Raw genomic sequence first — 22,597 nt, 5'->3', positions numbered from 1 at the left:
TCAAGGTTTATTTCAAGAAATAGAATGACTTTACAAGAAATGTTCATGCTAATATATTTGAGTCGACTCTTTGGAAATCATGCCTCAAAAATGTAAAAGGTAATTTGTTATATATTAGTTGAATGAATCATAGAACAATTGTTGTGTTGATTTAAAAATAGAAATAAAGTGATTTTAGTTATACTTCAAAATTGTATGATGCTTGTATGATACTTGTATGAGGACGATCCCCGAAATGTTTTTATGGTGAAATACTATAAAACAATTTGTGGCTTCTGCTCTACATCCTAGCTAGAAATCTTTAACTATACAACTTAGAATTTTAAGGCAGCAAGAAAGTATATTTTTAAGTTAAAGTGCCTTAATATTTGTTGCAGTAATGTTGCTGAAATGTTTCAAAAGAAACAACTTGTTTAGAAATGCTTACCGACTTCTTTGAAATGTTTTAGCCGTTTTACTTTGCTCCTCTGTTTAGTCTTACGCTGTTGTACTGATACTTGTGTTCTGTCTACTTCATTTAAAACACAGAAAACTAGGTTTAGAGCCTCCTATGTGAAGTGGCGTTTTAGCTGTTATTGTGTTGTCCTTTGTAATTAGTAAGTTCAGAGTTTATAGCTGAGTCCATATACCGCTATGTATATTTGCAATGTATACATGTGTATTTTTTTATTTACATACAACAACATTTAGCTGAGCTAACAGGTTGCTGCAACGCTTGTGAATGAATAAAATGAGCAATACTAATGTTGCTGAAACTCAAGTTGTCCCTTGCTGAGTGTTTTCATATTTTTAACAGTTATAGTGTTTATATCGGTCACTGTTTGAAAATGGTGATGTATCTGCCTATTAACAATAAGCATTAAAGTATCAAATTGACAAGGGTTTGATGAAAGTCAAAGTATCATCGTATTGTTATTAGAATTAGTACATAAATCTTAAATGGGAGTTACATTGTAAGAGCGGAGGGGTGAGGTCCGATGGATGTTTTTTTTTGGAAGGGTGGGGGAAGTATTTGAGTCCACAAAATACTTTTGGGGTTTCAGGGGTAAAAGGCGTTCCAGCCAAATCCAATACGACTGAAGAAAGGTAACCTTTAGGCCACAAACATGGTGTAACTGACACGATTTCAAGTTGAATTTGAATGTCAGGGCTTCTGGAAACTTGGATGACACTACAGGAGCATTATGGAGACTTTATTTTATTCTTATAGTTGTTTTTATACATTTTAATAGGTGGTCACCATTAACAGCCATTACATTGAATTTGGCTGGAACACCTTTTACGCCTGAAACTCTGAAAGTGTCACTTCACCCACCCCGCCTCAGGCAGAGTGGATAATGAGTGGATTTAAATTTGTTGGGGTGAACTATCCCTTTAAACCTGGATATGACCAGGTTTAAAGGGATTGTTTTATGGCCGCTTGGAGGCAGCAGTCGGCTCCGCGCGATGCGGAAGAAGAAGAAGAAGGTTCGTCTTCACTGCAGCAGCACGAGAAGAAGAAGAAGAAGCTCGTCTCCATTTTTCGTCGGTTTGTTGGATCTATCGACGACCTACTCGTGAAAAACACCAGAATATTGATACTGCGCTGGATAAACAAGTAAGTTACGTCCCACAAAATACAACATACGGTGAAATATAGTCATTATAACGTTGTATTCTAAAGGCTCAGTTTAGAGACTGCGTACATCCACCGGCTTTTAACGCTGTTAGCTAAGAGGCGCTAGCTCCCGACACGGTCATCCTCTGAGCGGTGTCGTTTGTTACAATGATCTGATTCAGGTCGGTACTTTCACCAGCACAGAATCACCGCTGTAGTATCACTGTTTATTTGAAGTGGTTTGCTTGTGTTTATGCACTCGATCTAAATAGCACAGTTATTTATTTTTGTTGTGGCGTAGGTTCTTAAGGCCTAGTGATGGTCAATCAACGACTTATACAGCTTATCATCCCCTTGTCCAGCGTCACTCACTCCACGTCTCGAAAAATAGTATTAAAAGTATTAAAATCAGTTTTAGGTGGCAATGCACACAAGGACATCTTCTAACGCTTGTTTTTAGGGTCGTTCTTTCAACGCCCTTCTCCCAGCGGCTGTCCTGTATTGAATGTGGACAAAATGGTGATTTTTATTAACCTTTTAAAATGATCTTTTATCTTTATTTGTTGTTGTTGTTTCCAGATAGGATTGAGACTGCAGCCATGTGGGATGGACCAGGGCCCAGGCAGGGACCACGGGGAGGACCACCCTTTCGGTAAACAACCATCTTTTAGTCACTGGCAGTAGATTATTATTATTATTATTACACACTCTTATTGAGTAAGAATGAAATATGATCTCCTCAGTAAGGAGAGGATGTTGTTTGTGCCTGTGCTGTTTGCTAGGGGCGAGGAACCTTGTTCAAATATGCTATCCTCTCATATGTTGATCTGTATATTATTCATTAATAGCTAAATATTAAACATCTAGTTAGTAGCAATATAAAGCTTATTCACTGTGCAAGAAAATTGAGGAGGTATATAGCGCATAATGGATTAACATGTTATACATCAAGTGTGTCATTCTCTGGTCATAAAGAACAGTTTGAAACCACCAACCTTCAATCGGAAATCATTCCTTAAACTCAATGATATCAACAGACATGAAATATTTTTATTTTTATTTGTTTTTTGGCCGTGTCATCAAGCCCTGTTGTAACACATTAGTGCTCTAGTCTCTTAGAAGACTTGCTCATTGGTTGACTGATTTATTTAATGTTTACTCAGCTAGCTCCAAACTAATTAACACAATGAGACAGAGTGTTATATTCATGTTAATTGGCTTCGTAAGCTGGTGAGTGCACACTTTGGCTCATTAATCTAGAGATAACATTTCTTTAACTACACCTTTTGTAGCTCATACATTTTCTCACATTTCTGCATATAGAGTCTGCTTTTTTTGGTTTATGACAAAATCACACTTTCTCTATACCTACAGCGTACAACAGTCTCACCATGTTTATGTATGTGTATACAACTCTATATGGTGATTGGTTGAGGAATTCTGTATTACAAGAGTTTACACTCCTGTATTATTTTGATTTAAGAATGATTTTCTGTTACGTGCATGCAAAAATAATCAGTAGCCTAACCTATTAATATGTGTTCCAGTGGAGATCATCGTGGAGAAGCGTTTGGGGGCAGAGATCGTCCCATGCCTGATTATAGAGGTAGAGATGGGATGAATATGGGTCCCATGGGTCATATGGGCCAAAGACCTCTAGATCTACCATCTATGGACATGAGGAGGATGGATGCACCACCTATGAGGGGCCGTGATGTGGATCCACGTGATATGCTAGGTAGAGAACCTAACAGGGATTTCTTCAGACCTGAAGATGAACCAGATTTCAACCTCAGAAGGCATTTTGAAGGTTCCATCAGAGAAAAACTGATAAACTCCTCAGGGTTACCAGGACCAGGCAGGAACTCGGCAGACATGGAACCAAGGGGTATGCCACCACGGGATCCTAACAGTAAATTTATGGACATGAGAGACAGAGAGTCGTTTCAATACAACATGCCACATTTCAATAATCCCAATGTTGATGGAAGAAGAGGGTTTCCTATGGACCGATCAGAGCGAAATGATGGATTAAGGGAAATGCGTGACCGGCCCCCGATAGGCCCTGGTGACAGAGATCGTTTTGATATGGACTTAACTCCACGTGAAAGGAGAATGATGGACTCTGACAGAAGAGGAGGGACAGCTTTAAATTCAAGAGGCGGATTTGATTCTGATATGGATTTCAGAAATCGTCCTGAACCGTCATCTGAATTTAGAGGTAGAGATCGGTCACCCATCAGATTTGGAAACAATGATGTCCCCCCAGTGGACAGGGCGAGGTCAGATATGCCTGCAGACATGTCTGGCCCTCAAAGAGCACAGTTTATGGGTGGGCCAGAATCACTAAGAAAGAGAGACTATCAAGAGTCCAGTAGCAGTCCCCTAATGGATTATCGGAGTGGTGAAGAGATGACTCTTGCGGAAGAATGGAAGAGTCGCCAGTGTGACAAAAAAACATTCGTAGCCCCGGCTAAAGGTAGGGGCGCTTTACCTGAACCCAGCTTCCCTGTAGGGTTTGGCAGAGATGCTACTGTAAGAGATTCACAACAGTTTCAGGAAAGGGATCGACCATCTACTGAATTCCCGAGGAAAGATCTTGGCTTTCCTCGTGGTGACCACTTTCCTGCAGTTGACCTACCACCAATTGGCAGGAAAGGTCCACAAGACAGTCAACCTCCAGGAATAAGCCTGTTTACTGGCCCTCTTGGTAGAGAAAAGGAAAGTAAGCATTGGCATGGAGAAAGGGAGGCTAATCGCAGTCGAGATAAATCGCATCGTGATGAAAGACCCCCTTACCATCAAGACAAGACTCTGCCCACACATGAGAGCCAGCAGCCAAATGATTCTTTTAAAGGGTTGAAGGAAAGTCAAGGTCCCGTCAGGGGTGCGATGGGACTGGCCCATGATTTCCAAAGCAGCAGCACTGTACAGGCCAAGGATCAAGACTACAGGGATATCGATTACAGAACAGGGTCCGGGAGACCTTTTGATTTCAAATGTGAGGAGCTTCCACCACCAGAGAAACTCATCATCGAGTCTAAACCAATTGTACCTTCAAAGTTTAGTGAATCTGTCTCTCAGGTTAGTACACAGTCTCCCCTGTCACATTTGCTTTTTCTTATAATTTTGATGTTTTGTAACCATCATTTCAATCTAAATGTCTGTGAAGGATCAGGATTACAGGAGTGCATCCGTGAAGGACAAAGTTTCCAATACAATATCTGTAATTGGTATTCCAAAGACTGCCACAATGGAGCAGGTAATTATCAAAGAGAAAAAAACGCTTTGTGTTAATTTACCTCTTGGTAGTTTTCATAGACAGCCATGGCACACTCCATTCACTCAGTTCAATATTTTGTGTTTTTGCAGATTCTTGGGGCTTTCGCGATCCGTGATGGTGTTCCAATGCAGGGGATGAAAATCAAAAATGTGGTGCCGGGTAAGAATGAAGTTTCTTTTTGGAACTGTTTGTGTCATTCGATCGCTAACGTGTTCCTCGATATTTCGCTCTTAACGACATTTGAACCTCCGCATTCTTTCTTTTTTACGATCATGGTTGCTGTTGTTGCTGGTTTGTGTGAACTCGCTCATAAAGAAGGTGGGGGGGATCTCTGTCATAGCATCCTTTTTCAAGTCGGAAGGTGTTGGGTCATTGTCAGTTGTAAGTAAAGGAGTTACCAAGGATCCAACATTAGCAGCGCCGGATAGTGGCAGTCTCAAAAGGTCTGGGACAAGTGACTCATCGAATGGGTCCTTCAGGACAGTTTATCTTATTTCTTAATTTTGAAAAAAGATCAAAGTCAATAAACCTGAAATGAAAACTTGTTAGTGCTTTGTTCATCCTGCTGATCCAAACATCTGGATGAGTGAATGTTTTCCTCAATGTATGGCTGTAAATGTGGTTTTATAAGATGCCAAGCCTTTTTGTGAAGATTATGTCTTAAAGGCTTTTTAATTTTTTGCATTATTCAAAACACCTTCACATATCTGATTTTTTTTTTTTTTTTTTTTTTTTAATGTAATTACTGAATGGTCTCCTTGGGGCACACCAAGCAGTTGTTCACTGCCACTGGTCTGGAATATCTGTATGTTAAGGCTTGCCTCAGCGCCTTTCATGGCAAGGTCTGATATGACTTCAGTCATCTGAAGCCTGGTTAGAGAAAAAGCCTAAACAAAATGTGTTTTTCCCTGAAAAGGTACGTGTATCACTTGAGGGATAAAAAATCGCTCACACTGTCCTCGATGTATTCACGAACTGGTGGCTTGAATGTTTTAGTGGGTGGCTGTCATTACTGGCATTGACTAACAAAAACCCATCTGTATTTCAAATGCTGTCCCCAGGTTACAGCTACGATACGGCCTATGTGGAGTTTTTAAACCTCGAGGATGCAGTCCACTTCATGGAGTCCAACAAGGTGGCCCATCCTCGTCACTCTACGAAGGCCGTCTCTCCCATCAGGATATCGAGGGGTTGAGAGGGCATTTTGTAGATGGGGGAGGGGGAGAACCTGGGAACTCGGGTTGCTATTATTTGTGGTTCACTAACTTTAGGATATTAAGGTGTCACCTTTTGACATTTTTAGGTACTAATGTCTTAAACCTCAACAGTAAGTCTTAGCATTTTAAGTATTATTAAAAATTACTTACAAAGCTATGATAGTACTCCAGGTTACTGATTAAGCAAGTTATATATTATATTTATATCACAATTTCCATGGCAAGTTTCCCTCCCGTTGTTTACTATTTGTTCTAACCCCAAAATTAGCCACAAACTGCCTGGAATAAGTTAAAACAGAAAATGTTGAGGAAGACTAAAACTAATGAGGTTTTAACATTTAAGGAATATTTTATGATGATTATGACAATGAAGATACTGTACTCAGCCAACATTTCTTGTGTTGTAATTTCCTCTTTGTAACAAAGACGATCGCAGAAATGGTTCCGACTTATTAACCTTTGTGTCTCAAGTTTTATTTTGTCATTGCTTTGTGCTCCCATCTGTTACGTGTCTGTTGTTGAAGAAGCTCCAGACATGAGCACTTTTCTTACCAATTCTTTGGCATGCCTTCAGAACCAGAACAGACCGCAGTTAAAATGCAAAGGGCTGGTTGGTAGGGAGTGGTATTGTTCCAGGATTGTAGTTTGAGTAAAGAGGTGTATCAGATATTGAATCCTTGAGCAACAGTCACTGATTTTTACAACCCTGGAATTTTATCACAGCAGAAGTTAGTTTATCATATGTCACAACGTTCATTATGTAAACAGGTGATTGTCTTCCACAGCTATGTACCAGAGAGGTTTTGTTTTGCTGCTGCAGTGCCTTGCCAGAGAATGGCTCAATGCTTTCTGACAAAAGTTGAGCCAGGTGGAACCTTTTTGCTGGAAAACTTGTTTTTGTTGCTGAATCTCTACAGTGGCATCCCCACTGTGTCGCTGGACTGACCTCATTCAAATGACAGAGGGGACTGTGTTTTTTCCTATTCTGATTTAATGGTTAATATACAGTCAGTAGTTTGTTTGCTTAGTTTTCAGAAGAAATGTAGGATTATTTTAGGTTTTAGCAGTTTCTTTGAAAAGTAAGATCTTTCCATTATTTACCTCAAGACTTTTTTATTATTGCTTCTGAGGGCGGCTGTTAGGTATGTTGCCAGTGTGACTTATTGGATGCCAATGGAAGTAGGTCTGTCAAGTTGGTTTCAAAGCTGAACTATTCCATTATCAAACACATTGCACAGGAATCTTATTGTGCCCACAGATTTAGATTTTTTTTTCTTAAAGAGGCTCCAGCTGGATTAAAACAGTAAATTATTACTTCATCGATTTAATGGATTGATATTTACCCCTGACTTTTCTTCTCACACCACCATACGGCTGACTTTGGTGGTTCCGAGAGATATCTCTACAGATGATGGAAACTCTGCGATACAGACATCTTGGTTTTTGAAATGTGGTTCCCAACTTTCCATCTAGTGCCATTATGAGGTCGATTTCCCGATACTTGGTTTGCTTTTCTTTATAATGACAATTACAGCTTCATAAAATGTCCAGTATGGATGCAGACGTTCAGTCTTGTTGTCTTGAAGTTTCCGCAGCAGCTTGCCTGTGGCAAACATTTTGCTTGTTCAAGTTGTTTTCAGTCATCTGTGACTTCTCCCAGAATGCCCCTCCTCTTGATGGTGTTCTCTTGAAATTTTCATTGAACTCTCCCCACTGGGATTTCAACTTCCTTCGGATTTCTGTAAGAAATTTATGACCAAAGTTGTCATCTTGGGACAATGAACTTGAGTCTTCAGCACTGACCAGATCGCTGCACTTACCCTGTCATGAGAAGTAGGAGATGGCTTTAGATTTGTTTAGTTTTATTCAAATTCGTGGGTACTAAGATAAGATATTGTATGGTTTTGATGGCTAATTTTTGTTTGTACAAATGAGATGGTCTTTCGAAATGACAAGTATGGCTGATAAACACTCTGTAACAATCTGAACAGTACATCTTTGTGCTGTGAGCTTCCTTATGAAACAACTTCTTTTACGAATGGAGTCTAGTGTTGCAATGGTGTTTGGTTGTTCACCTTACCTGCTGAAATTGTGGATTTCATTTGCACTTTGAAGCTCTGTTGCCTTTGAATACTTTTCTGTGGTTATGAGTATTTCTTTGACAAGAGTCAGGAGTATTTGTAACCGAGAAAAAATTAATCGGCCATTATTTTAATGAATGATCAGTTGTTTCCTTAATTTAACGAATCTATGGCAAATATTCTGTAGCTCAAATTGTTTTCAGTTGTGGGGGTTTGTGGATTTCCTTTGTCTTGTGTGGCAGTGAACTGCAGATCTGTTTTTTTTTTTTTGGTTGGACAACACAAGCAATTTGAGGACAATCGTGGGTTATAGATAAAAGTGATAGTTTATTAAGTGATTTCTGAAATTGTATGGATTAAAGGATTACTTGATTTATCGACAGAATAGTCAACAGAAAATTATCCTTAGCTGCAGCCAACAAAACAATCAAATGTAGTAAGGGGACGATTGGGCTGTGCGAAGCATGGTCCTGGAGCTAGGCTTTGCACACCATCATAAGTGTTGGTCCATTTAATCCTCAGCAGTGAGGAGGAGGACTAAACCTGCCACAGTGCATGTCATTGATAGAATTTTAGGTATGAGTCACCAGTGTCGTTTTATACTAATTAAAATTGTCTGTTCTTCTTTCAGGGGTCCCTAAAGGTTGGCACTAGAACGGCTGCCATGAAATTCATTCAGCCAGACGAGCGTGAAAGAGGTGTCCATGTGAGTAAAGTGAGAGCAATAATTATCATGTTTTTTTTGTAGTTTACAAAAAATTCTCAAATAAAAGCCAATATTTAAATAATTGTTGGGGCACTATGAAAACAAGATTTCCTATATTATAACAGCTCTCATAGTTAATGTAGCATTATTTCAAGAGCATTATTTTAGTATAATGTAGCAAACACATGTCACTCTGAGATTATTGTTTACATTACCATAGTTCTAAAAGTAATTGAATGTTCCCTCCTTCCTGTCTTCGCGAATTAGGAATCAGACCAAAAACTAACCCAACACCAGGAGCCCCAGTTACCCAGACCAGATGAACCTTCAGAAGATTTGGACACTAACCTAAATGGGACCAAACTCAAAGGTCCTATGGATCCAATGTCCCACAACCTGTGGCAGCGCAACTCTGACCTGACCCCCGAGGCCTGGCAGCAGCAGGTTGACCAGCAACTCCGACAGCAAGAGATGGAGCTGCAGGCAGAGTCTTTGGGCAACCGCGGCCCTCCTCATAACGGCTCTCGACCTGAGTCAGTATTTAAAGACAGTAAAAGTACGTTTACGAAAGTTTCTGCTTTTTGTAACACTCACTGGACGGTTGTTCTTTATTGTAACTGGGTTGACTTAACAGTTTTTTCCCCTCACTCTACAGCTATGATTATAAAGAATGTGAAGCCCAACACGACAGTAGAGACTATCCTGAAAGCCTTGGATCCCTTTGCTTATCTGGATGAGAGAAATGTCCGACTAGTGAAGGCCAAGCCACCTGGATCCAAGTGCTTCTGCTTTGTTGACATGGACTCCCATGAGGTATATAACAAGAACTATTAACCCAGTTTGCTGTTGTTAATAACTTCATATTCTAAAAGTATATGAGCACCATCTTTCTGCAGCGCTGCACAATGGTTTTCTGATGAAGTGTTTTCTTTTGTAGCAAGTGACACGTCTGGTTGAGCTCCTCACTAAACCCAGACCCCTTTACGTTGATGGAGTCCGAGTTTATGCTGAGGTGGCAAAACCCCTGAAGAACCAAAAGTAAGTCACCAACGTGGCATGAAGCGTCCTCCCACCATGTCTAATCAAGAAATCCAGTCTCACTTCGTCCTGATATTTTCTGTCTGTTTCAGTTTTAGAAAAGATTTTGATAAACCAAACAGTTCCATCCTTGGCTTTGCACCTGAGGCCGGCATGATGGGGGTAAGTTGTGGTCTTTATATTCAATATTACTGAAAAGCAGAGACTGGTCATAACTCTCAGCTTAACCAAATGTTTTATTTTTTTAATGTGGCATTCCAGCAGCTGCCATTCCCGCCACCTCCACAGTACTTGCATCCTCAACAGCCGCCTCCTACTGCTCCCCCAGTTGGAATCCACGGTGAGACTTCATCAAACACTCTTCTATACTGACTTTGTGACCAGGATTTATTCATTATTAACAAACTTGTATCAGTAAACATCATGGAATCATCTCAAGCTGTCTCTCACATTTTCTCACCAGGTGATATGTTAATTGGCACTAATCTGCCTTCAGCTCCCAGCATAAGTCAGGTAAGTTGTGAATTAAAAAGCAAAGATGTCATATTTTGCCTGAAAACTAGGCATTTATCTGGATATATATATTTTCCTCTCCTCTTAGGGAGTTGGCTACTGTGATCCCCAAACTGGGGATCTTTCATGTCTTACTGGTGGAGCTCACGTGCCCACAGAAGCTGCTGGTGTGATGAGGGCTGCTGCAGACGGATCTCAGCCCTCTGGTAAGAAACAAACAAAGAATTTAAATCCACATCAACTTCTATCAATATCATTATAACATTGTGGTTGATTTGATCTACTTTAGCCATGTAGCATGATTTTTTTTTACCAAAGATTAAAGGTGACATATGAACTTAGTTAGTAGGACTTTGAGAGAGAGGGCAACACAGGTTTAAAAGTTGTTTAACTCAAGTTACTACACTCACAATTGACTATTTTAAGTCAACTATCATAAAAATACCTGTTTACCCCGTTTTATTATCCACTTTTAAAGACCGGGGTTGTTTTTGTTTATACCTGTTGTACCGGTCCTAATCTGTCCAGGCTCTGAGGTTCCAGACACGGCCAACTACTTGTATGATGCTACATCAGGCTTCTACTACGATCCTGAGACAACGCTGTACTATGATCCCAACTCTAGGGTGAGATTTCCTCTTATTAGAAGTTTTCCTGCCTGTTTATTGGATGTTTGAAGATGTATGAAAATCATATTGTCTTGCATTAGTTGCTATAAAGATATTAAAAACAGCTGTGGTGTCATCTCACAATCAAGATAAAAACCAAGAGCACCACACAATGCTGGAGTGACAAAAGTACTAAAATACTTCTTCCAGCTGCGTCTCATGTCTCTTAGTAGCAGATAACAAAAAAATGTTTTATCACTATATGATAATGATAGCAAATTAGTTTTTGAAGGATTTCCTGTCCAGGTTAAGCTTAAATATGTAGTAATAATCAACCTATAACAACCATTAGTGAATCATTGTTTTTGTCATTTCTCCAATCTCTTTTTGTATAGTATTTCTACAATGCTCAAACCCAGGAGTACATGTACTGGGATGCAGTGACAAAAGCGTACATCCCAGTTCCGGGGGGGACCCCAGCTGAGACCCAGCCTGCGGCCATGACTGCTGAAGACCAGGCCATTCTTGCAAACCCAGCAGCAGATGCTCCTCTGGAAATGAAGAAACCATCAGAGTTGTCAGATACAGAAGGAGTTGAGATGTCTGAATCAGATTCTGTCCCCACTTCTGTATCAACTCCTGAGAAGAAAGATGAAGAGGACGCTGCTAAAAAGGACAAAGAGGACAAGCCAAAAAGTCTCGCTGCTGTCAAGGTAGCACTTCAGTTATACCTGTGTTCTAAATGGGACATGCACACGTTAAAGGACAGGTTGTAAAGTGGTTTGTTGCTGTTTGCAGATCATGAAAGATATGGAGAGATGGGCAAAGATCCAAAATCGGCAAAAAGACTGTGTCCGTTCCCCATCCCCGCTGCTGAGGACTGGACTGGACGACGATAGGAGGCAGTCAAAGACAGCTGATTGCGGTTTTGCTATCTTTGAAAGAAAGGTCAGTGACCCACTCTGAACATTTATGTGTGTTATAGTTTTACAATGAGAGTAGATATGAGAAATATACCTTTCTGTGGTCTTTCAATTTTTTCTTTGAAATATTTTTCAACTGGTACTTGTCTACACCTCAGATATCCGGTGGAGATGATCTATTTAAAAAGCCCCTCGCTCCCCTTAAGAAAGATGAAAAGTCAAAGGTATGAATCCACCAGTGAAGGCCATTTTACACACTTCATAGTCCGTCTGGATGTCCCTGAGCCTTTGACCACACATCACTCACCTTTAATGCACTCCTGTGGGGCCATTTAAAAAAACGAGGAAGTAATGACATCAACACGTGTCTTTCTCAGCGTCCAATGGGTTCCCTTGGTCTGCTGGCGTCGGACTATGCAGCTGGAAGTGATGAAGAAGTGGAAGAGGACAAGGAGGAGGCAGCTAAAGGGAGTCAAGGCGGCCGCGGCCAGTCTGACGACAAGGAGGACAAACTGACGGACTGGAAGAAGATGGCCTGCCTGCTCTGTAGGAGACAGTTCCCCAACAAGGACGCTCTGCTCCGCCACCAGCAGCTTTCTGACCTGCACAAAGTAATTCCTCCCTTCCTCTGTGTGAACACTAGTTTATACTCATGTACAAATAGCCCTTTAATACTTGATGTGTTGTCTCGACAGCAAAATATGGAGATCCATCTTAAGATCAAGAGGTCAAAGAAGGAGTTGGAGGCACTAGAACACCAGGAAAAACAAGTAAGCCAACAAGAATAGCCTGTTATAGATATGCTGAGAGCTTCCATGTGGTCAGCTGCTGAATGTAGGATGTGTCTTCCACAGTTGAGTGTCAAAGAAACCGTCAGAGCACCAGTACCGAAAAGAAAGAAACACCACCAGCAGCAGCAGCAGCAGCACCACAGTAACTGGGCTGGAAGCTCGAGGTAGGTGTTCTTAACTCGGTGTTACTGACATAAGAAAGATTGGAAACTAAATGGCACTCTTACTCCGGATATTAATTAATAATTTCCTTTGTCTTAGGGAGATGAATAAAGTCAGCGAGAGGCCTGGTTTAGGATCTGAACCCGCACCGGTGGGTTTAGAGCCTTTTTCTTTTATATAAATACAAATCACGTCGCGTCTCCTTTTTATTCAACTCATCCTTGCAATTCTTTTTTTCCAGCCGAGGAAAAAGAAGGAGACTGCTGCTTGGGACCACGCCACCTACAAACAAGCAGTACGGAAAGCCATGTTTGCCCGGTTCAAGGAACTCGACTGATCTCATCTGAGCAGCTCCCTGCGTTGATATGTGAAATATTAAAGACACGCTCGTCCACCTCAGCATGAGAAATCCATTGACTTTGCTGATTCCCCGCCTGCAGAGCCACAGATTTCTGCACTGAGATCAAGTGACTAATGATGTGGTTAGGGAAAAGTAAAAAATAAGAATTAATTGACATTGTCATCGATGGATGTTGTACAGAAATTTATTCCTGTTAATTTGAGTATTATTCTCGTATGTGGCCTGAATGTGAAACGTGTATTTTTTTTAAATTAGGCTCTCACGCTGGCCACAGTCACATTTTGTTTTAGATCTTTATGATTTTTACGTTGTCATCATGGGTTGTAATTGCCCCTTCATGTTCATATTTTTAAGTATAAAAAGTTATTAATAACATATATGTTTCCAGTGTTTTTGCTTCTACATGTTTCAACTGTTTGGTGTGAGTTGACTTGTGTTGTACGTTCATTGTCACTAGATGGCAGAAAAATGCCTTTTTAGTTTTTCTCTTCAGTTGACGTGACCTATTTTAGTCAGTTTGCTGAAATTAAATCACCAGGACTAATATAATTGTTAACAACTTAATGAAACAATATGTAATACAACTCAAGCTTATACTTGAAATTATAGTTTAGTCTCACAGATTCTACTACAATGATATTCCCAACCTGCTCTATGAAATGTGTGCCTTTGACAGTGATTTCAGTTTGTATTAGACACAGCTTTAATGTTCCCCTCTTGTGCACTGTAGATTTTAGAACATGAAGCCCCCCCTGCCCCTGACCTTTACTGATATGAAGAAACCTTCCGTCATCACCCCCCCCCCCCAGGCTGTGGCACAGCCCATGTAGAGGATTGCATGGGTTTAGTGTACTGACATACAAGCTCCTCTGAGAGCAGTAACCAGAACACTGGGGAGCCTGAGGAGCTGCAGTCAATGACAAACAGCAGACATGGTGTGGAACGCAGCCAACATGTATGTTCCTCTTACGCTGTGTTTACTCCGTGACAGTGACTCCATGAGCAACCCGAGGCCTGTAACAGGTTGCTGACTCTCTGCCGCTGGGCCTCCCACGGCCTGGCCCCGCTCCAGACAGCAGTGGGTAAAAAACGCAGAAGGTGAACATGATTTTTGGAGAGTGACGTGCAGGACGTGGAGTCTCTCTGTCTGAAGGGATGGGGCAACATGGTAACAAAGCCTCACAGTTCAGTGGAAGCCTTGTTTTGTGGTTTGGCTATAAAAACAGAGGAAAGCACAATAAACAAAACCACAGTGATTCGCTCAGGTTCAGATGTTTCTGCAGTAAATACTGATGCACATGTTTGTCATAGCTGAAGCTGGAGTTGTGGGACTGTGCTTAAGAAAGAATTCTTACGAGACCAATTTTCATTTAAAACCATTCATTTTTTTCTGTCTGGTCAGTGGCAACACCACCGTTTTCCACTGTGCCACTCAGTAGAGTACATACCTCCGCAGAGGACACGTTTAAATTCCCCGTCCAGATCTGTATTTGGATCTGCACCATATTGTACACATTCATAAATTAGTCCTCCAAATATGCCAGATTTTTTTCATTAAGATCGATTAATTATTCTCTGGGAAATCAAGGAATATGTGAAAAATACGCCGTCACAATGCAAGAAAGTAAAAAAATAGATCCACACCAAATTATGTTATGTTTAACTTGTTCTGCTGTGTTTGGTGGTGTCTGTTATATATATATATATTTACATTTTATTCATCAAAATCTCCTGCAACCTTTTCCAACATTTTCACAAGTTGGGGGAAACTCTTATGGGAAACATTAGCAAAGGAAGTCAAATTGCATAAAATCTTTATGCTCTCTACGTTTACTCAATAACCCCAAATGTACCATATTTTGCAATATTACAATGAAAAGAAGGACCTGATTTACTGCCCCTGAAAATGAGCAACCGTTGTACCTATTTAAATGTTTTACTTGTCACTGTATTAATATGTGTCCTTGGAAAAAAGGACTGACTGTCTGAGAAAATCAAAGGTCTAATCACACCTTTAGATGTTGGAGTCTCCTTTAAATTACTTCCACATCTAAATAATTTGTTCACGTCCCTGTATCCTGCTGGTTTGGCGTGATCACACATTTCCATTTCACTGAGGTCAGTGAATCCTAGGACATCAAATAAATGAATACATTCTCACAGCATCACAGTCAGGCCCAGGATCTGTGTATTTGCATATAAATAGAGTATTTATTACCAAATATGGACTTAGGTTTACCGACATGGGATGAGGAGTCTTTGTCAATGCAAAGGTTACTGTACCATCCTGATCCTAATGTGTAACTGAGTTAACAGTATTAGTTCGACTGAGCTGTTTGATCAATGCAGACATCTAATATAAAGTCACTGAGGGATTAGATGGTATTTCCTTGACAGGCAGACAGGGGAGTTCAGAGGAGGGTTCTCTGCAGAGTTAAGATAAAATCAACTTTATGGAAAGCAGGTTGGGGAAATTCACCTGTTACAGTTGTCTCAATGAGGTAGATGTGAAAACATGTGAAAGTATAAAATAGGACCAAATAAAGAAAACGAAAATAAAGACAATATGTATGTATTATATGTACTTTTTAGTTCAGACTATTAGAGAAACAGGTTTGAGCAAAATGCAGTGGCACAAGAGGAGTCAATGAGCATGCATAGGCTACTGTATTTGTTCATTATGTAAAAGATATTTAAGTAAACGTACACTATATATTTACACATATATATACATATATGTATATGTGTATATACATACACATGTATAAATACTGAATAAATATATATGTATGTGTGTGAACATATACATATATCTCTAAATCCAGAATAATATGCATTATGATAAAATGATATGAATACACAGATTTAATAGAAATATACCTAAGTAATTTTCAAAAAATGTGGCAAACATATGGAATAATGCAATTAGTATATTTTATATGGATAAAACTACAAGAAATCTGCACATAAACACTGATAAGCAAAAGGATACTTATAGCAAAAATACGATATATTATTTATTATTGACTATTTATTTACTATTTTAAATTGTTTTAACCTCTTAAGAGGCGGGTGAAATTATATAGTTGTAGTTATTATTATTATTTCCCTTTTCTGTATTCTGTCACGGGACCCCAGAGTCACCCCCATCTCCCTGTGACCGATGTCGTCATTGTCCACCTACAGTCGTATACGTCCCTGGAATGAAAATTAATGTGCTGTTAGTCTGTAAGGATGAGAGGTCAAACGGAGAGCTGCCATGTTAGCTTCCCCTGGATGTGTGAAGGATAGTTTTCTGGCAGCAATGTTGGGCAGAGGAGGTGGGGTGTGTGTTTGTGTGTGTGTGTGTGGGGGGGGGGGCAATTATCCCAGCATGAGGGCTTTTAGCAGCAGGCGAGTGGCGCTGGTGCAACAGTCTGGGGACGAGACAGAAGAAGAAGACAGTCAGCAGGACGCTCACATGTTGAGATGAGCTGTCAGTCTGCACAGGGCGAGCCGAGCAGGAAGAAACACGGTTTGATGGCTTTTAACTGGAGGTTCGACACCGAGCGGCTGCAGACAGAAGAAGTTCTACATGTTGAAAGCGTTTCATGCTTGTGTGTACATGAAAAAATGTCCTTCCATATCAATACCAAGTGACAAGGACCTCACCACACACCGTCTCCTTTTCCAGTGCATTTCATCCTGTTATAGAAGCTGATCTCTGTGTGAAATCAAACCCACACAACATTAAAGATGAAATGGATTATTTCACGTTATGCTTATGATTGTGTGGTTGTTTCAAATCCCGTCGTTTTTTCCGCAGTGACAAATGATCAAAAACACATCCCATGTAGAATGACTCGGTTAAGGAGTAGCATGTGCTCGTGGTCGCCCCATGCAAACAAAGAGACTGCACCATCGCGGGCTCAAAGGAAAAGCCTGGCTGTCTGCACAGTTTTCACCATCTGGCTTATTCTTTCAAGTGCACGTTGAAAAATGATGTCTGTTATTGATTGCTAATCCATAACACAGTCCTGAAAACGTCCTGGTGATTGTCAGGCGCAGGACGGACTTCAGAGCACAGCTTATGTTGGGAATATTTGGACCGTTGCTCATGGCAGAACCAGATCCTCAGTCGGAACCTGTCATTGAGAACATTATAGACACTGCAAACATTTGGGAATGATATCATGGCTTTGCACTGCAGCACTGAAGGAGACACGACAGGAGACACGGCACCACATTCACTGAGGAAACAGTCACGCTGCAAAAGCTGCACATGAAGCCAAGTGTAATAATCCTAGATTTAGATTATAAGAACTAGAACTTCTAAGGAAGATCCTCGGACAGATTGTGGGTTCATGTGCTGTAAAAATATTTGGAAAAACTAGGAAACTTCATGTGAACGCCACCTCAAGTCGGAAATGTTGGTATACGAGTCGCCAAGTTACTGAAATAAACCGTTAACATTTTCAGATGTTACAGACTTGTCACTCGCAAACTCCACGTTCATCTCTTAAAAGCACCATTTGCTTTTCAGCCAATAGAAAGATGTTTTTATAATTTTCGTGCAGACATTTTGAACGATTGAGTCACACCTGATCCTTTTCCTTTGCTCTTTGCTCTATTGTGGGTTATTGTGAGTGTTGTTTAGGTCCATTAAACACATTAATACACCACATTATCTTCTACAGCGTCTAAACTGTCCAGCAGATTTCTGTGTAGTCCTGCAAACAAACCAACAAACACACAGGGGAGAAAAAATATTAAAAGTATTATCCTGTCAGGTTAATTTGATATCTCATGGTCACAGGGTTCAAGCACTCAGATATTAAGATTTTCATCCTGGTGTATTATTAATGGCCCTTTTTAATTCTTAATGTAGTGTGAGGGTCAGTGAGCAAACGGCTGCGGGACCATGAGGTTGAGGGGAGGGGCAACACTAACACTGAGTCAATATTAGCAGGAGAGAATGTAGGACCTACAATCTGCTGCAGTTACACGCTCGTGGAGCATGTGATCCTGGTCAGGAGGAAATGGTTTTTATTTTACAGATTTTTCTCAGAAATACACATTACCATAGCCGACAGTATCGTTATTAACAGTTTGCAGTGGTGATGATAACCCCCGGGAATATGTGTGACGGCTTTCACATAGCGGCCACATGGATGAAACATTACAGTCGGGTCAATTCCTTTTCCTCAGTTTATTATTGCATGTCACATGAAGTGGAAATAAACACCCTCGCAATCAGCCATTACCGCCGCAGCATATCGTGCATGTAAACTCTAATAGTCCGTTTTGATACCGTATCATCTGCTTCCTATCTGTCGTTTCCTCCTCAGGCCGCAGCTTCCTTCTCTCTGTGGGTCTACTCCTCAACAGTTGCATCATCCCGACGTGCAGCTGCAGCAGCTGATGCCGTACCTGTGGTTCTCAGGATATCATAAATGATTTACATGTATGTTTAAGCATTGCAGCAGCTGGAGTGCAGATCCCGGTTACAGACCCCTGACGACAGGAACACGACTCTACGCCTTTCAGCCCCTCTTGCAGAACAATACCTGAGTAGTGGGGCCCTGTAAATGTGCACTGAATCAGGGGGGTGCTGAAAGGTGCTTGCAACACCAAGGGTTTTCACCAAAGCTCCAATCTGCTCCGTCTTCCTTCTGTGTGGAGGGAGCCCGGGAACACATGGATAGTTTCATGGGCAGTGGGTTTACATTAGTATTCTTCAGCTGATAAAGCTATCAGCACTGTGTGGGGAAACAGACGGAGACGTAGTGCTGTTGCCTTTCCTCATTCGCCCGACATCACAACTCCATCCCCGCTCCGAGCTGGCTGCAGGATATTTTCATTACAGCACTTGGCCGTGCAACATTCGGGTGCATTTTTTTTTTTTTTATATGACAGCATTGTTGTAACACAATCACCTGCACTGGAGCCAATTCCCACTGTGACAAAAAAAGACTGTGCAAATTATCCTGCAGGCACAAAACCAGTACAGGGACAACATTACCAGTCCTATCCCAGTTGTCAGCGATGAGGGATTATTGCAGTCGGTAACATCGCCCATGCTGTTACATAGATAAACATGGATGAAGCCGGTGGGAAACATGCAAATGTTCATGTCTGCAGTGTGAGCTCGGACAGTTTATTCAGTCTTCTTCATTTCCACTGTGACAGGCAAGTCCACATTTGTGCTTATCTACTGCAAAGGATATGGAATGAAATCAGGTATAATGTTTATATATGTGCATGGATAAAAATATCAGGCACTCAGTGGAGTACCTCCACCAAAGGCCCCAAACATCAAGCCGCACCAAATTGCTCACACTCATAGAATCAAATTTAGTCCCGTTTTTTCACCAAGATCCATGAATTATTCCCTGGAAATCAGTGTAAGTGTCCTAAAAAGTCCTATTTTGCAATGTTAAAAAGAGTGATACAAAATTCCTGGATCTGCACTAAAATGTAATGAGAAGCAATAAAGTGAATCTAAAGAGCTTTACATTTAAAATGATCCCTTCTAAGCATCCCTTATATTCTCATTTCTCTTTCTCCCTCACGTACGTGCCTCACACATTAAGCGAGCGCTGACAAAGCCTCAGCCCTGAGCGATCCACACCTCCCAGGAGAGAGCATTGACAACAACACGGCCATTTGGGGAAGTCGGTCCCTGAATGCAGCGCGAGGGACAAGTGCTTTAATGTGAGTGTCTTTTAATGGGAGCCTGTTAAACCTCAAGAGTGGCAGCGCATCTGCACATGAGCAGAGGTGTGGTGTCCTGAGAATCTCCCGGGTTCATGACAGATATGATTCTCACAAAGGCTTTTTAGTTTTATATTTATGTTTTAAGAAATGATACATTGTGAGGTTGGTATGAATAAACAATTTACACGAGATATTAAATGGGTTTAAGACTGAACTCAACTTTAATTAAACTCATAACGGCTTTTCTAATGTCATGAAAATTATGAGATTTGAAAATGATACAAAATCAGGTTGATCTATTCGATTAGTTTGTTGGCTCCATGTGCAGTTTGCATTCTGCTGCATATATGTAAAAGGCACAGTAACTTGTTTCACTCGATAAAATATAACTGCTTTTTAACCATGTATATAGAATTAAATGATATTTAGTGATGTTGGTTTGTGATATTGATGAATAATCCAGCAGTAGTGTCTTTCTCTTTCACTGTTCTTTTTGTGTGGTGTGTTGGTTGGGCTGTTGAGCCGGTGACCAATCAGAGCCTGTTAATGTCTGACAAATGAATAAAGGTTAACAAGGGATTCGATGTGTTCATGATGATAAGTCTTCATCGTCTGAGTCGTTCCTGTTTGCTCCTCTTCTCCTGCTCTCAACTGAACTGGTAAGTTCACTTAGATCTCCTTTCATCTCCCTTCTGCTCCACTGCATCTGATCTCAGACTCTTATCTTTGAAATGTCAGACTTTTTCAAAGCCTTTCTGCAGCTCTAACTTCTTTCACTTGTCAACACTCTGGCCTCTTTCCCCCCCCCCTCCATATTTCCTTTGAGGCTGTCTTCTGTCTGTCAGACGGGTGCATCCTTCCACACTGCAGTGTCATAAAGAGGAGACGAAAGACGGGGAGCGTGTGCGTCGCCACACGACACAGAGAGTTCACCCTACATCACGTTTCAGGATGGGTGGTCCTGTCAGGGTCCTGCCTCTACCTGTCCTGGGAGCAGCTCTGAACCTTGAAGGACTAATGTTATTTACTCGGGCCTGAATGATGCCTGCAGGAGTGGTCACATGGGCGGTGGTGACCCCGTTTCTCCTGCTCTTGTCTCTGCAGGAAGCACGACCAGAGGGCAGAGAGAACTCGAGATGTAGGTTGGTAATAACACCTACTTAACAGGTAATGTTGTGTTGGTTTTGAAAATGTGTCTTTCTGCACCTCGGATTGATCGACCAGGCAAACGCTTCAGTGATGTGCGACGGGGGTTAGGAAAGACCTTTTGGAATCCGCGTTTCTTTACTTTGTGGTTTTTCGGTTGTAAACTGTGATGATGTGCAGAGCATTACGCTTCACGATCTGATCTCATGTAACATGTCTCCATGTCGATTTCATGCGCACAGAAAATACGATCCCAGCAAAGTGTCAAGCTGCATCCATCATACCGTGCATGAGAATCCGTCCTGAAAGTTTTAAATCTGGGCTGCCTGGATCCTGCAGTATGATTAGATTAAGATGTAGGATTACGCTTCAGTCGTGCACATGTTGGAGCATTGAAAGATTTACGAGCTCGCGTTTGTTTAACAGAATGTCTCTGTCACATAAAGACATCAGCAGCCCACATCTGGCTTTGCCCTTTTATTGAAATCATATATCGTTTGCATTTTGCCAGTTGCTCTATAGGTGGCGTTGAAGGGTTGGTCGGAGGTTTTCATGGCTGAAGATACCATCTGAGATGTATTTTCTGATATCTTTTTGTGTCAGTGGTCCCATGTGTTGAGGCTGTACATTGGAGATAAATGTGGAACAGGCACAGAAGCTGTGTCCCAATTCAGGGGCTGCAACCTTCATTAGCTGCATTCGTAGCACTCACAGCGCCGCAACCAGACTGTCCCAATTCAAATGTGTCCTTCCAGCCCTGAGCAGCCAAGGATCCACCCAGTGGCCCAACATATCCCGTCCTTTTCCGTATTCATATCTAACGTAAGGGGGCTCAAGACTCAAAGATCATATGTTTGTTGTTTGCCTGGGTCATCTCCCACAAGCTATGACTCCTAGTGCTTTACATGTATTTAGTTTGACATGAACCTAATCACCTTTAGAGGCCATCAGGGGTCCCTGCTGCAGAGAAGTGATCACAGAGCCAGAAAACGCAGCCAGCTTTGTGTTAGGCCTAGCTCTGTCTCTCTCTGTGTGTGTGTGTGTGTGTGTGTGTGTGTATGTCACCTCTGCAGCTGTCCATGCGTAAATCAAACACAGAAACTTGACGAGGTCTCCTAGTGGGCATGTTTGACTAATCAGTGACCATGACTGCCCTCTAACAAGATTGTGTTGCTTCCACCAGTGTCAAACAGTGTTAACAATGCAGCCAGCGGGAGAGAGACGTGTTGTTTCCTTTAAAATAACTAAACAAACGATGGTTGCTTCTCTTTTTGCTCTTTTTGCTTCTCATACATCCGTCAATATTAAACAGGTCCATTAATGAAGACCTGACCTGATACTACGGTGTCTTATCTAAGAGTCTTTTCTAAGAGTTTGTTTTGTGTTACACGGTCTTCTCCTGAAATCCTAGAAGGTGTTTGATCTGCTGTTCTGCAACGTGGCCCGGGCCATATTATTTATATGTCCTTGGCATA

At 41.2% G+C, this 22,597-nt stretch overlaps 1 protein-coding gene across 3 annotated transcripts; it reads left to right on the top strand.

The window, feature by feature from the left end:
- The first annotated feature begins 1,435 nt into the window (after positions 1-1,435).
- On the top strand, positions 1,436-13,655 carry LOC128448401 (RNA-binding protein 6). Of its 3 annotated transcripts, none has more exons than XM_053431046.1 (23): positions 1,436-1,597; positions 2,177-2,249; positions 3,145-4,681; positions 4,770-4,859; positions 4,970-5,039; positions 5,942-6,015; positions 8,810-8,884; positions 9,152-9,440; positions 9,540-9,697; positions 9,822-9,922; positions 10,015-10,084; positions 10,184-10,262; positions 10,386-10,435; positions 10,524-10,641; positions 10,964-11,061; positions 11,439-11,756; positions 11,842-11,991; positions 12,125-12,190; positions 12,344-12,577; positions 12,662-12,736; positions 12,821-12,921; positions 13,019-13,070; positions 13,161-13,655. In XM_053431046.1, the coding sequence occupies exons 2-23, from the start codon at positions 2,197-2,199 to the stop codon at positions 13,254-13,256; spliced, it is 3,954 nt and encodes a 1,317-aa protein (XP_053287021.1). In that variant the 5' UTR covers positions 1,436-1,597; positions 2,177-2,196; the 3' UTR covers positions 13,257-13,655. The 3 variants fall into 3 exon arrangements, with proteins under 3 accessions (XP_053287021.1, XP_053287011.1, XP_053287000.1); XM_053431036.1 differs by having other exon boundaries at positions 8,810-8,893; positions 10,187-10,262; XM_053431025.1 differs by having other exon boundaries at positions 8,810-8,893.
- The last annotated feature ends 8,942 nt before the right edge of the window (positions 13,656-22,597 follow it).

The sequence above is a fragment of the Pleuronectes platessa genome, chromosome 2 (assembly GCF_947347685.1).
Source record: "Pleuronectes platessa chromosome 2, fPlePla1.1, whole genome shotgun sequence".
Lineage (NCBI taxonomy): Eukaryota > Metazoa > Chordata > Actinopteri > Pleuronectiformes > Pleuronectidae > Pleuronectes > Pleuronectes platessa.
This window is presented reverse-complemented; position numbering and strand designations above follow the sequence as displayed.

Bases quoted from the DNA above. Each gene is read 5' to 3' on its own strand.
- LOC128448401 (XM_053431025.1), top strand. From the start codon at position 2,197: ATGTGGGATGGACCAGGGCCCAGGCAGGGACCACGGGGAGGACCACCC. The intron at 9,698-9,821 runs GTATATAACAAG...TTTCTTTTGTAG, and splicing joins TTGACATGGACTCCCATGAG to CAAGTGACACGTCTGGTTGA. The intron at 10,436-10,523 runs GTAAGTTGTGAA...CTCTCCTCTTAG, and splicing joins CAGCTCCCAGCATAAGTCAG to GGAGTTGGCTACTGTGATCC.